Below are 17,233 nucleotides of genomic sequence, written 5' to 3'. Positions count from 1 at the left end.
TCTTCTTTTTGATGAATTTTCTTATTGTTTTTTCTAATTTTATAAAACAGTTTTTGGTAGTTTGACAGGTATGACACTAAATAAATTAATTAATTTAGGTAAGGTCATCATTTTTATTATATAATCTATTCCTACCCATGAGCAATTAATGGTTTTTTTCCAGTTGTTTAGAATTAGTTTTATTTGTGTGAGAAGAGTTTTGTAGTTGTTTTTATATAATTCCTGTGTTTGTTGTGACAGATGGATTCCCAGATATTTTATATTGTCTAAAGTGATTTTGAATGGAGTTTTTCTTTCTAACTCTTGCTGCTGATTTTTATTGTAAATATGTAGAAATTCTGATTCCTGTGGGTTTGTTTTATATCCAAAGTTATTTCTTTAGCTTTGTAGTTGGTTTTCTAAGATTCTCTTAAGTATACCATAATATCATCTACAAAGAGTGATAGTTTAGTTTCTTCATTGCCTATATTCATTTCTTTTTCTTCCCCAATTGCTCTAGCTAGCATTTCTAGTACATTATTAAATAATAGTGGTGATGATGGACATTCTTGTTTTACTCCTGATCTTATTGGGAAGGCATCTAATTTATCCCCATTACAGATGATACTTGTGATGGTTTTAAATTAATACTAATAATTATTTTGAGGAAAGTCCCTTTTATTCCTATATTTTCTAGTGTTTTTAATAGGAATCGGTATTCTGTTTTGTCAATGGCTTTTTTTTCCTTCTAGTGATAATTATGTAATTTCTGTTAGTTTGATTATTGATTATGGTTAATTATGATATTGGTTTCCCCAATATTACACCAGCTTTGCATTCCTGTTATAAATCCCACCTGAATAATTCTTTTGATAACTTGCTGTAATCTCTAATATGTTATTTAAGAGTTTTACATCAACATTCATTAAGGAGATTAGTCTATGATTTTCCTTCTGTTTTTTTTTTGTTCCTGGTTTAGAATATTAAGATTTTAAAATTTAGGTTTTATGCTAAATATAGAATTTCTAAAATATAATTGTGGCCACCAATTAAAAAAATATTAAATCTTAAACCATGGGTCTGTTAGCTGCTCTTAATTTAGTTTAATAAAGATATAGTAAAACAGAGAAATGTAGGACGTAAGTAGAAAGTATTACCTAGCTAGATACCTTATTATTTCTGTCTGAAGACATCCAGCTCACCTCCTGGCAGTGGCTCGCAAGTGCAGATGTCCATGTGGAGTCGTGGTAGTCCCTTAAACCAGGAGTCCTGGTGGTGTCTTCAGCAAAGGTTCCACCAACACAACCTCCTCCAGGAAAGGAAGGAAGGCCTCTTTGGAACCAGTCTCTCCAGATGCCAGGAAAGGAAGTTCAGCTACTCATCCAGCAAGCTAACGCAATATTCAGGGAAAGAGTCTCTTCCTTCAGTCCAGCACAACGATGAAGAGTCCAAAGACGAACTTCAAAGGAGAAGTTAAAAGGAGAAGTTCCTTGGACAGGAAACTAAGGACTTTTCATAGTCCTTTTCCCACATGACTTCCTGTGCCTTCCATTCTTTATGGGAACCAATCACAGTCTTTCAATTTGCCTAGCAATGCCCAGGGCCAAGGCAGTGGACTCTGGAATTTTCACCCACATTAGCAAATGACTTGGGAACTCTCTTAGTTAGTGTCAAGTAGGGGTTCTTGATTTGATTAACTAAAAATAGGCAAGGGAAGGGTTAATCCTATCTTTCCAACTATGTGCCATATTTGTTTCATAAAAAAAAAATTTGGTAAGACTCTTGCTTGTTTTGTCAAATAACTTGCATAATATTAGGATTAGTTGCTTTTTTTTTCCCATTTGAATCAGTTTATTTTGTCAATATAGAACATTATTCCTTGGTTGCAATAATCACATTATTTCCCTCCCTCCCCTCCACCCATTCATCCCGCAGCAAACTCGATATTTCATTGGATATTACTTGTGTCCCTAATCAAAACCTATTTCCATGTTGTTGTATAGGATATTCATTTAGAGTCTACATCCCCATCCATATCCCCTTGACCCATGTATTCAAGCAGTTGTTTTTCTTTGGTGTTTATACTCCCTCAGTGTTTCCTCTGGATCTGGATAGTGGTTTTTCTCCTAGGTACCTCCGAGTTGTTCAGGGTCAATGCATTGTCACTAATGGAGCATTTGATTGTACCACAGTGTATCAGTCTCTGTGTACAATGTTTTCCTGGTTCTGCTCCTTTTGCTCTACATCACTTTCTGGAGGTTGTTCCAGTCCCCATGGAATTCTTCCACTTTATTATTCCTTTGAGCACAATAGTATTCCATCACCAACACATACCACAACTTGTTCAGCCATTCCCCAATTGAAGGGCATCCCCACAATTTCAATTTTTTTGCCACCACAAAGAGTGCAGCTATGAATATTTTTCTACATGTCTTTTTCCTTATTATCTCTTTGGGGTACAAACCCTGCAGTGCTATAGCTGGATCAAAGGGCAGATAGTCTTTTAACGCCCTTTGGGCATAGTTCCAAATTGTTCTCCAGAATGGTTGGGTCAATTTACAACTCCATCAGCAATGCATTAATGTCCCTACTTTGCCACATCCCCTCCAATATTCATTCTTTTCCTTTGCTGTCATCATAGCCAATCTGCTAGGTGTGAGGTGACACCTCAGAGTTGTTTTGATTTGCATTTCTCTGATTATAAGAGATTTACAGTTTTTCATGTGCTTATTAATAATTTTGATTTCTTTAACTGAAATTGGCCTATTCATGTCCATTGCCCATTTATCAATTGGAGGATGGCTTGATATTTTGTACACTTGGTTTAGCTCTTTATAAATTTGAGTAATTAGACCTTTGTCAGAGGTTTTTATAATGAAGATTGTTTCCCAATTTATTGCTTCTCTTCTAATTTTGGATCAATTAGTTTTGTTTGTACAAAATCTTTTTAATTTGATGTAATCAAAATTATTGATTTTATATTTTGTGATTTTTTTCTAGCTCTTGCTTGGTTTTAATGTCTTCCCTTTCCTAAATATCTGACAAGTATATTATTCTGTGTTACAAGGTGGATGCACTTTCCCTTCCTGGCTCTCTGAGAGAAGTACAGGGAGTATTTTTAAAGATTCCTCAGGTACTTCCAATGCTAAGGAATCATCTTGGGGGCAAGTTATTGTAGTTCTAAGTTTGCATAGAAGGTCCCTCCACAGCAAATTTAAAGGAAAATCAGGCATCAAGAGGAAAGAATATTGTACTTTTTGGGGTCGTACTGACACCATCCTAGGGGAAAGCTTTTTAACTCTTAAGGGTATCCCTGACACTCCCATTACTCTCTCTGAGCCAATGGAATGGCACTGTAAATCAGGTGTACTCTTTAAGAAAAACCTGGAAGTTCCAATGTCCAAAAGACAATCATAATAGGTGTTACCCACCTTTAAGGTAACATGGGGCTCATCAGTATGGGGGGGGGGGGATGGATAGGGACAACTGGTAGTAGGACATCAGGGTCCGTAAAATCAAAGGTTGTACCCTCTGATTCCTCTCTCCCCAGCTCCCCCCGAACCCCAACAACTTCATAGTATTTGGGAAGTTTCTTGGGCACACCTCTGAGCAGCACGCCCCTGAGGGGCCATTAGCACCCTGAGTATTTTTTGGATGAGCACCACTCAAGTTATATTTTTGTGGAATCATTTGGTTTGAGTTATCATTTTCCCAATATCTATTCCTATAGTTATCATTCCTAAGGTTGTGATTTCCATTATCATTATTATAGTTATTTTTTAATTGTTATTTTTGTAGTTATTATTAAACTGCATATTCTTTCTGATTTTTATAAATATATGTGAACAGAATTCCAATGAGAAACAGGGAGGGGACTATTTAATAATCCTGATGTAGTGACGTGTAGGAAATTTACAAACCGTTGAGTTAACCAAAAATGAACAAAACACTACATATGTGGTTTAACTTTGGGAAAATATAGTATGTATTAAATATTATTCCTAGAATAAGGATTCATTTACTTTTTTGTTTCTTATTTTAAAATTTTTTCCAATTTATAAATATTTTTATATTCTTTGCAGTTCCCTAACTCCTCTCTGCTCCTTCTTCATTGAGATTGAAGGGATAACAAAACATTTTTACCAAATATATGGAGTCAATTGAAACAAATTTCTTTATTTACCATAAATGAAAACGTCATTCTGCTCCTCGTGTCCATAACTTCTTTGTTAAGAAGTTGGCAGCATTCTTGCTCATTAGTCTTCTAGAACTGTGGTTCATCCCTACATTGGTCAGAGTTGTTTGTTTTGGCAATGCTGTTGTTATATACTCAATATTTCTTAATGTAGCTTAAAATCACATTTGCTTTACCATTCAAATGTTGATTTATATTGAATTTTCATTATGCACTTGTGAATTGGTTTTTTTCTGTCCAAATGTAAGCCTTTATATTTATCTTTATTCAGTTTCTCATCATTCAATTCTAGCAGAGAAGAAGGTTATAGTGACTATTACTGATGATCCAATAAAATTCCATTGTACAGATATGCCACAGTTTTATTCAGCTATTCCTCAATTTTGGGACACATATGTTCTTCATAGATTTCTAACTGTCCTGGTTTTTTTTCTTCTGTCTATATGTAAATGTTTCCTTGAAAAGATTGTGTGTTTTTTCAGGATATTCAACACAAGTATGTTTTCACCTATGACAAAAAAAATACCCACCTACTTTTTGGTAGTTGCTGAAAAGTGCTGTTGGGAGTGATTGTTAGATGATTCTTAGCTTTAGCAAATATGTCTAATGTGGTATATTTTGTCCACAGGGTCACGTAGGGACCACTGCAACCAAAAAAATTGATGTCTACCTCCCACTGCATACAAGTCAAGACAGATTGCTACCCATGACAGTTGTGACCATAGCACATGCTAAGGTGCATGACCTCATCGGCCTCATCTGCTGGCAGTATACAAGTGAAGGACGTGAACCCAAGCTCAAGTAATTACTTTTTTTTTGTCATCCCTTTTCTGTCCAACTTTCTTCTGATCTATCTACTCTGAATAGCCAGAGAAGTTTTTATTAACATATAATACTAATTGTGTCACTCTATGTAAGTCACTTAGCCTCTCTAAGGCTCAGTTTTAACCTCTGTAAGACGAAGAGAATAATCATACAGGCATGATCTACCTTCCATAGTAGCCATGAGAAAAGGGCATTTAAAACCTAAAAATACTATAAAAACTGATGTTGTCATGATTTATATATTGCAAATGTACTTTGTTGTAATGTCACTATACTCTTCAAGACTTCATTAAATGAGATGTTATATATGTATATAAAATTTATTGTGAAATATAGAATATTGTGCATAGATAGATGTGAGCGACTTGTTTTCATTTCAACATTCATTACATGTTTCTTGTATATAAGACTCAGATACTTAAGTATTATCACAGTATTTAGGAGGCTTTACAGACCAGGTAATGCTTGTAGGCAATTCAATCTGAGTTACACATGTATTATTACACAAAACACATTTCTATATCATTTATTTTTATAAGTGAATAATCTTAAAAAATCAAAACCCCCAAATGTAAAGCCAAATAAACAATTGATTAATAATATGTTTTTATCTGCTTTCTGACTCCAAAAGTTTTTTTTTTCTGGAGATGGATGGCATTCTTTGTCATAAGTCCTTCAGAAATGTCCTGGATCTTGTATTGCTGGGAGTAGCTAAGCCATTCACACTTGATTATTCCTGTTGTTGTTACTGTGTACAATATAGGAAGTTTGATTCTCACCATATAGAGATTGAGGGTGAGGGAAACATTCCAGGTGTAAAGAGTAGGAGAAGTCTAATGCAGCTTACAAAGAGGAGCAGCATGTTCCAGGCCTTTGGAATCTTTGTTAGAAGTGTAGACAAAGTAAAGCTGTATAACACATCGAAAGCTTTTCCCTTTCACTTATAGTGCTGGTGTTTCACTGTTAAGATTTGTATTCATCCTGGAATGGACAAATGGAGTTTAGTTATTAGGATCATAGGGCTAAAGCTCAACCAGACCTTAGAGATGATCTGTTCCAAGCTTTACTCTGCCTCACCTATTTTTTTTTTTTAAGAGGTCAAGCCCATAGAGGAGAAATTATTTGCCTGAAGAGCTATAGATTTTGACAGTAAATACAATGGTTTTAGTTGTTGTTGTTGTTGTTGTTTTTCCAATGACATTACCAGTATTCCAAAAAAGCTTGAATTCATCCTTTTGGGTACTCCAGTTATTGATAGAGCTCATCCCACCACATGCTTTCTCATCCTTTACAATTTTTTCATATTTTATCTTTAATCTTCTATAGTAGTTAAAAAATAGACTCAGAATCTTTTAGTTATTTTATTATCTTGGGGAGTATAAGTTTATATTTTATCTCATTTTTACTAAATGGTATTTCCCATTTCAAAGGGAAGATGCTATATCTTTATAGTTGGAATGAACCGTATAAATACTTGAAATCAACCCACTCATTTTAATTTTTATCTACACCTTTTGTTTTTCCATCGTAGACATTTTCCAGGCATACACAGCCATGGACTTGAACACTGCTAAAGTAAATAAAAATCAAGTCAAATTGTCTCCTTATTAGGTAGTTTATGCTGCATTCTGCACTTGTTTCTTCCACCACCCTACTGAAAGTACAAATTGCTCATTTTTATGGAAGTGAAGATTCAGGCCCAGCGAGATGCCTAAGGCTAAACATGTGTTAACTAGCAGAACTCAATTTGACCCCATCTCCTGACTCCAGGTTTCTGTCCACTTTCCATGTTGACTCCTTTAAACCTCTTTCCATAGAGTTACTATTTCCACGAACTCCTTCTATAAACAGTTTCCTGCTGGAACAAAGATAGCAGCATAGTAGGAGGGAAATCTTGAAATTACTATGAATAGCTTCCCAAAACAATCTTTAAGAAGTATCTCAAAAGGACAGAAGTCAAAGTAGGTTTAGTGAGGGGACTTTTCCACTAAACACAAGGTGACATGTAGGCAGAGAGAATAGATTTCAACAATATGAGGGGGGAAAACTGTACAAAGAATATTTCAGGCTGACCACCCTATGCCCAATCTATCATGCCAGACATAGGACCTGGGCAACCTCAGAATTCTAGCACATGGCCTACACTAATAAAAAAGCACTGTAGACCTACTGTTTGGTAGCTCCAGGTCCTGGCAGTGAGATTCAGAGCTCAACAGCACTGAACTCACTTGGGTCTCTTCAGTAGCAGCAATGGCAGCAGTGGCAGTAAAGATAGACTCAGGGCAAGACACTGGAAAGCATGCCACACCAAGAAAAAAACACCACAGACCTAACCCTAGAAATCCCAGGCCCTTAAGGGGAGGTTCAGAGCTCGATAGCCCTGGGCTCACTGGGGGTTCTGATAAGACTGTATAGATAGCCTCAAGGGGAAACCCAGGGATCCAGAAGCAAACATAGAAATGGCCAGAAATGTGTAGGACTCCTAGTCGTCAAGTGGGAAAATGAGTAAACAGCAACAAACAAAGCTCCTGACCCTGGGAAACTTCTATGGAGCAAAAGAGCAAAAAACAGAAGCAACAGTAGAGGGTGAAAAACAAGCAAACACATGCAGACTCAAAAAAGAAAAGGAAACTGGTCACAAACTCTGGAAGAACTCAAAAAAAGAAAATCAAGGACCAAGTAAGACAGATAGAAGGAAAATGGGAAGAAAAGTGGGGAAAAGAGATGAAAGTAATGCCAAAAGAAAATAATATCTGTTAAAATCCATTTATATGTTTTAAATCTTAATTAATTAAGAATATTTTTTATGGTTACATGATACTTGTTCTTTCCCTTACCTCCTCCCTCCCCCCTCCTGTAGTCAACGAGCAGTTCCACTGGGATTTACATGTATCATTAATCAAGACCTATTTCCATATTATTAATATTTGCAATAGAGTGATCATTTAGAATCTACATCCCTAATCATCCCCATTGAACCATGTAATCAAGCAAATGTTTTCTTTCTGTGTTCCTACTCCCAAAGTTCTTTATCTAGATAATGGATAATGTTCTTTCTCCTAAGTCTCTCTGAATTCTCCTGGATCGTTGCATTGCTGCTAGTAGAGAAGTCCATTACATTCAATTGTGCCACAATGTATCAGTCTCTGTGTCCAACGTCAACATCGGTCAGATGGAAAGAGAGACACAGAAATCAAACAAAGTAATAAGCAGATTAAAAACTGGAATTGACCTATAGAAAGAACAGGCCAAAAAGTCCAGTGATGAAAAGTAGAATAGGCCAAGTGGAAAAGTTGAATCAAAAGATCATGGATGAAAATCATTCTTTAACGACTAGAATTGGGCAAGTAGAAGCTAATGATTTCACAAGACATCAAGTAGTAATAAAGCAGAATTAACAGATTGAAAAAAATAGGTGAAAACATGAAATTTCTCTTTGAAAAAATAAAAATGAAAAACAAAACTGATCTTGAAAATAGATCCAGGAAAGGCAATTTGAGAATTATTGGACTACCTAAAAGTCATGAACCTTTCCCCCCCACAACCCCCCCAGGAAAAAAGTCTAGATGTCATATTGCAAGAAATTTCCAAGAAAACTATCCTGATATTCTTGAATACGAAGGCAAAATAGACATTGAAAGTATCCACAGATCACTTCTTGCAATAAATCCCCAAATGAGAACTCTTAGGAATATTACATATAAGTTCAAGAGCTTCCAGACCAAGGAGAAAATGCTGCATGCAGCCATAAAGAAACAATTCAGATATCATGGAGCCCTAATCAGGATTACATAGGATCTTGCAGCTTCCATACTGAAGGACCACAAGGCTTGGATATGATATTCCAGTAGGCAAGAGAACTGGTGCTATAACCAAGAATCACCTGCCCATCAAAACTAATTTATAATTTCCATAACCTCTCATTTTACCTCATACTTAAATGTTGCCAACTTTTATCAGCATCCTAATTTTTGTGGAATTCTCAGTTTTATTTTTGAGTGTCTAAGAACAGAGCCCAAATTGTATAAAATAGGTTTTGATGTTAAAACACTTAATTCCAGAATATTTCAGTTATTTACCAGGAACGTTTTCTTGGATGTCCTTAACATTCTTGAGTTTTTGTTGCTTAATGACACTAACTTTTGTGAAGATAGTTCTCTAGTTTTATTTTCTTATCTGGCTGATTTCCTTTTGGTGTTATAGTTCCACAAGGCTTATCATGTAAGTAGAAATGTCATGAAAGTGATTAAAGATATGAAATGGACACAAATCAGGCAAAGTATATAGAGAGGCAATCTGGGCTTGAGATGATTTCATTGTGAAGGTGTTGAGGGACCAATATACAAGGAACATAAAGGATGGGAATATACCAAAGGGGGTAAAATATCTTGGATCTTATTAATTCTCTCTAAAAAACAACTAACAGATTGTCAGTAACTACTGGTCTATATTTATATTTTCCTATTTATACAAATTCTTTATGAATATCTCTATGTAGGAATTGAAGTTATCTTTGATATGGGTTATTAATAGGAAAAAATCAGGCCTTCTTAAGTAATGATCAGTAGTTGGCCAGATCTTTACCATTTCACAACTAATTGAAAGATATAGAACATCTAAGATCTCTTGTTCATTCCTTGATTAGGAAAACAAACAACATTTGATTTGGTAGAAAAAGCTGATGCTTTCTTGGCCTTTTTTTTTTTTACAAGGTTTCTCCCAGATGTGCATCAAAATAATGTAAGATTCTGTGGGAAATATAGTCCTGTTCAATGACCTTCTAAAATTAATAACAGATGATATATAAAATAATAGATATTTATTTACTAGACATTAGGATTAGTGTAATCTAGTGAGAAGTTGAGTTCAAAGATGGATTCTTTGTGAATAGTGAGGTCTTCCATATACACTTATTGATGGGTAATGTTCTGCTGAGAACATCCATGATTACTAAGAGAAGTTTGGCATAACCTACCAAATACATATGTCCAAGTGGAATAAGAAAGTCTACTCCTAGATTTCAGTATGCATTTGGATCATTACCACATAGAACTTGTTCAATAATATGTGTGTCTGGAACAGACAGTATAGCTATACAACAAATTGGATCCAACACTGAACAAGAGATAGGCTGTATAGCTTTGGGGAAATTGAAAAAGCTCTTAAACTGAATGACTATTGTTTCCACAAAAACAAAAGTTCACCTTTTCAATATTAACATTCTACTGCTTTTACATTATAACAGTAAAACATAATTGCCTTTGAAGAACATAAAATGAGCATCACATAAATGGCAGTGAAAAAATTAGAGATAGATGTAAGCAGGCTACAACATATAACCGAGGAAGAATTCTAAAGAACTGAAGTAAAAGACCCTGTTAAGAAACTGTGTAATAGGAAGATGAGATGGGCTGACTATGTGGCAAGATAAAGGAATGGCAGGTGAACCACTAAAATACTTCATAAGTACCTTTCTAATGTCATGATAAATTGAGGAAGGCCTTCAATTTGTTAGGTTGATTCTCTGTGGTGAACTTTTGATAGGAGAGGACAGTTTTCTATAGATTTGGCAAATATGATTGCACTTATGATCTGAATTTTTGGAAGTAAATACTGAAATGATGTGTTCATAAATTCTTTTGAGGATCCTTTTCATCTACTCATAATACTTTCTTAACCATTATGTACTTCCCCACTTGATTTGGATGAATTTGTCAGGTGGTAAGAACCCCCTCTCACTGAATCTAAAAATATGTCTTTGAGTCCTGGTCCTAATTCTTTTTATTTTATTTTTTATTACTCAATTTAGAACATTAATTCTTTGGTTACAAGAATCATATTATTTCCCTCCCCCCACTCCCCAACCCTTCCTGTAGACGATGAGCAATTTCACTGGGTATTACATGTGTCCTTGATCAGAACCTATTTCTATGTTGATGTTTGCACTAGGATGTTCACCCAGAGTCTACATCCCCAGTCATATCCCCTTCGAACCCATGTAATCAAGAAGTTGTTTTTCTTTGTTGTTTCTACTCCCACAGTTTTTCCTCTGAATGTGGATAGTGTTCTTCTTCGTAGATCCCTCCAAGTTGTTCAGGATCACTGCATTTCCAGTAATGGAGATGTTCATTACATTCGATTGTACCACAGTGTATCACTCTGTATATGATGTTCTCCTGGTTCTGCTCCTTTCACTCTGGGTCAATTCCTGGAGGTCATTCCAGTTCACTTGGAATTCATCCAGTTTATTATTTCTTTGAGCACAATAGTATTCCATAACCAACATATTGTGTTCAGCCCTTTACCAATTGAAGGGCATCCCCTCATTTTCCAATTTTTTGCCTCCACAAAGAGCACAGCAATGAATATTTTTGTACATGTCTTTTTCCTTATTATCACCTTGGGATACAAACCCAGCAGTGCTATGGCTGGATCAAAGGGCAGACAGTCTTTCAGCACCCTTGGAGCATAGTTCCAAATTGCCCTCCAGAAAGGATGGATCAATTCACAACTCAACCAGCAGTGCATTAATGTTCCAACTTTGCCACATCCCCTCCAGCTTTCATTACTTTCTAATGCTGTCATGTTAGCCAATCTATTAGGTGTGAGGTGATACTTCAGAGTTGTTTTGATTTGCATCTCTCTGATTATAAGAGATTTAGAACACATTTTCATGGGCTTATTAATAGTTTTGATTTCCTTAACTGAAAATTACCTATTCATGCCTCTTCTTCATTGATCAATTGGAGAATGGCTTGTTTTTTTTTGTGCAACTTTTGTAGCTCTTTATAAATTTGAGTAATTAGACCTTTATCAAAGGTTTTTGTTGTGAAGATTTTTTTCTCAATTGGTTGCTTCCCTTCTAATTTTGATTGCATTGGTTTTGTTTGTACAGACAGTTTTCAAAGGTCTAATTACTTAAATTTATAAAATGCTAATCTAAATGTAAAAAAAATCCAGCCATTCTCCAGTTGATAAATGGGCAGGTGACATGAATAGGCAATTTTCAGTTTAATAAATAAAAATTATTAACAAGCACATGAAAAAGTGTTCTAAATCTCTTATAATTAGAGAGATGCAAATCAAAGCAACTCTGAGGTATCAACTAACACCTATCTGATTGGCTAACATGACAGCAATGGACAGTAATGAATGTTCAAGGGGATGTGGCAAAGTTGGGACATTAATGCTCTGTTGGTGGAGTTGTTAATTAATCCAACCATTCTGGCAGGCAATTTGGAACTATGCTCAAAGGGCCCTAAAAGACTGCCTGCCCTTTGATCCAGCCATAGCACTGCTGGGTTTGTATCCCAGAGAGATAATAAGGAAAAAACTCGTACAAGAATATTAATAGCTGCCTTTTTTGTGGTGGCAAAAAATTGGAAAATGAGGGAATGACCTTCATTTGGGGAATGGCTGAACAAATTGTGGTATATGTTGGTGATGGAATACTATTGTGCTCAAAAGAATAATAAAGTGGAGGAATTCCATGTGAATTGGAATGAACTCCAGGAATTGATGCAGAGTGAGAGAAGCAGAACCAGGAGAATATTGTACACAGAGGCCTATACACTGTGGTACAATCAAATATAATGGACTTCTCCATTAGCACCAATGCGGTGATCCTGAACAACTTGGAGGGATCTATGAGCAAAAATACTATCTACAATCAGAGGAAAAAGTGTTCGAGTAGGAACACAGAAGAAAAACAAGTGCTTGAATATGTGGGTTGACGGGATATGGTTGGGAATGTAGATTCTAAGTGAACATCCTAAAGAAAACACCAACAACAGGGAAATAGGTTCTGATCAAGGACACATGTAATACACAATGAAATTGTGCTTCAGCTTCAGGAAGGGTGGTGGGATGTTAGGGAGGGAAGTAATATGATTCTTATAACCAAGGAATAATGTTCATATAATAATAAAATGAAAGAATTCCAAGCATTTGTGAAGAAAAGACCAGAACAGAATGGAAAATTTGATGCCCAAACACAGAACTCAAGAGAATCATCAAAAGATAATTAAGAAAGGGGGGAAAGAAAACAAAACAAAAAACAATAAACAAACTTAACAAAATGGGGTAAATTTATATGTCACAGAGCAGTACATGGCAGGAAGAGGGGAGAACAACAATACACTAGAAGGGTAAAGAGGTTGGAGATAGGAAATACTCAATTCTCACATGCATTGAAATTGACTCAAAGAGGGAAGGACAATCAAATACATTGGGACAGAGAACTGATTTGTACCCTATAAAGAAGTAGAAGGGTTACAAATGGACTGGTGGGAAGAGAAGCAATACAAGGGAGTAGAGGGTGGGAGGGGTTTAAAAAGACTATAAAGAAAATAAGAGGAGAATAAGAAGGGAGGGCGGTAGAAGGGGAAGTAAAATAAGGGTGGGAATTAGGGGGCCTGATTAAAAACAAAAAACTGGTGTAACATGAAATACTGAAAGAAGAAAGGGCAGGACTAGGAGTGGAAATCAAATTGCTGGGAAATACACAGCTGGTTTTGTTTTATAGTTTCATGCTTCCTTTTGAGGTCTCTTGCTTCTGATTTTTGTATTCTGGATTTTAAAGTCTGAATTTTCATCTCTGGCTTTTTGGTCATCCTCCTTCTGTTCTCATTTTCTTTGGATGTCATCTTTTCTCTTCTTTGCCTCATCTTTCATCTTTTTGCCTCAATTTCCAGGTGATTAATTTTGGCTTATAAGACAGCATTTTTTTTTTGTTTGTTTTAGTTCAAGTGCCTCTTTTTCCAGCTGACTTCTCTTGCTTTTAAGTTATTTTCCCAGTTGTCTTCAGCCTCTCTGAATTGTGTTTTGAATTGTATTTTGAGTTCTTCCAACACCTATGTCCAATTCGCTGGAGTTTCTGTGTTTTTGCTTGCTGTTCCTTGATTTTCATCTGTTACATTTGCTCTTTGTTCATTAACTGGCTAGAAGCTGTCGATTGTATTTTTTTTTCTTTTTCTGCTATTTGTTCATATTTGCCACTACTTTTCACCTTGTGGTTGCCTGCACTCTTGCTCCACTCATTGTGTGCTGTATCTGTATATTTGGGCTTTTCTGTCATCCTTCACCCTTGGACCTTAACAAGGCACTCAGAGTGGTCTGTGGGGGAGGGGTTTTGGAGTTTGAGCTTCCCAGAAGGCTTGATGAGATTAAGCCCAGATGAGTTGACCTAAGAGAACTGGATATGCCCTGAGGCCAAAACCTCAGCAAAGGTTTTGGGGATATGTAGTGTCTCTGCTGCTGCAACTGGGCTGCCCACTCTGTGCTTCATCTGTAAGTGCCTCCCCTCTGCCTTTGTTCAGCGCTCTGAACCTGGCACCGGTTTGCCCTCCAGAGCAGCACCCTTGAGTGCCCAGAGATTCCAGCCACTGCTGGAGGCTCAATACTGTGGATGGGGGAAGGTCTTGGGACCTTCATTTTCTTTCCCTTTAAATCAGAGTGTTCTCAAATTCAGGATTTTTGGGGCAGGTACCATTTTTAGTTGAGTCCAGCAAGAGTGTTCCTTAGCTCTGTCTTGTTAGATTTGATTTTCAGTCCCCTAGGAGCATTTGATTTTTAATCAGTGAGGAAGGGTTTTCAGAGGTCTGAACTTTCACTGCCTCTATGTAGCCCTCTTGACTCTGCACAGCGCTGGTCTGAATTCTTAACCATTGACTTAAAGAAAGTCATTTTCCTAATAAATCACCTTTTATTCCTATGGAAAATAGTAATATTTCTTTTACTATTTATTTACTTCCCAGGGTTATATTAAGGAAAATTCTATAGAAAGGGGATCTGCTGGAATTTTTCTGTGATACCTCTCAACAAAATGTATGTTCCTTTTGGTAGACCCTAATAGCCTAGGAGAGTTTAAGGCACCCATCTAGAAAAAGAGATTACATTGTGTGTACTTAGGATATTACAACCCTGGATTAGGAGAAACTCATCTCTGTAGCCAGGATTATCATGGGACAGATTATTCTAACCAGGCAGCCAGAACAGTTTACTCCCACATGTGAAGTATATTCTGATCCACATCAGTGGTGCTCCCATACTGAGGAGATCATGGATCTTTAAAGTATTCTTTTTTATTGAATGCCTCATCCTCTCTTCCTCTGTCCTTTCTTTTGCTTATACATTTAGCTACGTATCGTCAATTCTTTCAGCAAGTTATCAGTGATAAATCATGCTTTTTAGTATTCATTGTAACATTGTCACCAACTGTTTTTTTTATTTAATTGCTCCTTAAAAAGTCACTTATAATCTCAATACTTCACAAATATAGCACTTTCAGTTTCATACTTTCTCCACAATGACGCCAATTTCGGTATAACTAGATAATGCAGAGTATGGAATTCAAATCTTTCCTGAAGATATTTAGTAGCTGTTTAATTCGCTGATCCAAGAAAGTCACTTAAATTGTCTCAGCTTTAGTTTGCTTATCGGTAAAATGTAGATGACATTAGCATTCCTCTCATTGGGATATTGTGAGGATTATATGTGATAACACTTTTAAAGTACCTTGCAAAATTTAATGTTTTTTGGACATGCTAACTGTTGTTAGTATCATCATCATCACCACCATCGTCATCAACCCTTGGATGAAGATGGTATGAGAATTAGGCTCTCCATTGTATAGGAAAGACCATTGGAACTCAGATGAGTTCAGTGATTTGCAGACTAAATCATAAATATATATATGGAAGTTGAGATTTGAATCCTGTTCTCTTGACTTCTAGTTATCTTTGCACTTTACTGTATTGCCTGTCCTACAAATAGGGTCCCTGGTAGTTGTCTGGACAGGAATTAAACGAGAAGACTTAGTAAACTAAGATGATGGTGTTGTTCATTCAATATTGTCTTAATTATTCATGGCCCTATAGACACTAGCATACCAGATTCTTCTATCCTCCACTAACTTACAAAATCTGTCCAAGATTGTTTTCATTGCTTCCATAATACTCTATCTCATCCTCTGCTGTCCCATTCTCCTTTTCCTTTCAGTCTTTTCCAGCATCATAGGTCTTTACCTATGACTCCTGTCTTCTTCTTATATGACCAAATTATCTGAGCTTTAGCTTCAGTATTTATTCTTCCAATTAGTAATCTGAAAATAATTGCCTGCAAAATAGATATTTCAGTAGATTGCATGAGAAGCTGATATCTGCCATCATCCTAAAAAAATAAATAAATAAAAACTATCATTGTCAGTAACAGTGTCCCATCTGTGGCCTCTTCATCCCAATTTAATAAGTATCTCCACCACACTGGAACCTAGCATTCTACTTTTGGATGGCTTGCTTCTCATAGGCAAGATTTTCATCTTATCTAGCCAGCAATCAGACAAATACAATGATAATGCAACCATCTTTATGTGCTTCCACATGAGTATTTATTTTTCCCTCCACACACCTGCATCCATGTTTCTCTCTTTCAAGGATATTGTTCCTCACACTTATGGTTCTCATTCTTCCAAGCTGCCTGAGTTACTAAAAACTCCTATGTGGAGGCAGTGGCAACTAGAAGGATATGAGGTTTTTAAATAAAAACAAAAACAGATATATTTTGTCAAATGAGATGTTGAATGTAAAGAAGTTTGCAAATATAAATATTAACTCCTATTATCAGTAGCATTACTTTTAGTCTAATTATAAGCAGAAAACATTGCTCTAATCCATCCTGTCCATGATGTCATCCAGACCCAACATCTATTTTTGTGTATTGTCTTCTCTTATCTAAGTTACTTGGGGCAAGGATTGTTTTGTTTTCATCTTTCACAGAATCAAAAAATTTGAGAGATGAAAGAGACCTTAGCAGCTATCTAGTCTAAAACTTAAATGAAAAGAAGTCATACTGTAATACAATTTATAGTGGTCATCCAGTTACCTTCACAGGGTGCCTCATAAAAGGTAATTGCTGCTTTGGCTATGGTTTAGAAAAGATGACCTCAGTAGTTTGAAATTTCTGGAAATGTATTGTGAAAAGTTTGCTGATAGCAAACATAAAAACAAATATTAGACCTAAATACAGCTGAATTTTGATTATCCCTCTTGGGTCCATTCATTTCCTTAGTGAGGAAAGTTTAAAGATATATTCTTTTAGAAGTAAGTTCCTCCCTAAGTATTTTTCTATCAATACTTCAGACCTGCCAGTGACAGTTGTTAAAATCTTTGTATTCAACAACCATCTAAGTAAATAATTGTAAAACAATCACATTTCTATTTCCGTAACCATATTCTT

The 17,233-nt window shown here is 36.0% G+C and overlaps 1 protein-coding gene across 5 annotated transcripts in view; it reads left to right on the top strand.

The window, feature by feature from the left end:
- Positions 1-17,233, top strand: part of MAPKAP1 (MAPK associated protein 1) — a 370,977-nt gene that overhangs the window by 189,462 nt on the left and 164,282 nt on the right. For all 5 annotated transcript variants that reach the window (XM_001365912.4, XM_056812154.1, XM_056812155.1 and 2 more), the window contains one exon: positions 4,803-4,975. In XM_001365912.4, the coding sequence (XP_001365949.1) occupies positions 4,803-4,975 (173 nt within the window). The remainder of the gene's footprint in view (positions 1-4,802; positions 4,976-17,233) is intronic.

This window comes from Monodelphis domestica, chromosome 1, assembly GCF_027887165.1.
Source record: "Monodelphis domestica isolate mMonDom1 chromosome 1, mMonDom1.pri, whole genome shotgun sequence".
NCBI lineage: Eukaryota > Metazoa > Chordata > Mammalia > Didelphimorphia > Didelphidae > Monodelphis > Monodelphis domestica.
This window is presented reverse-complemented; position numbering and strand designations above follow the sequence as displayed.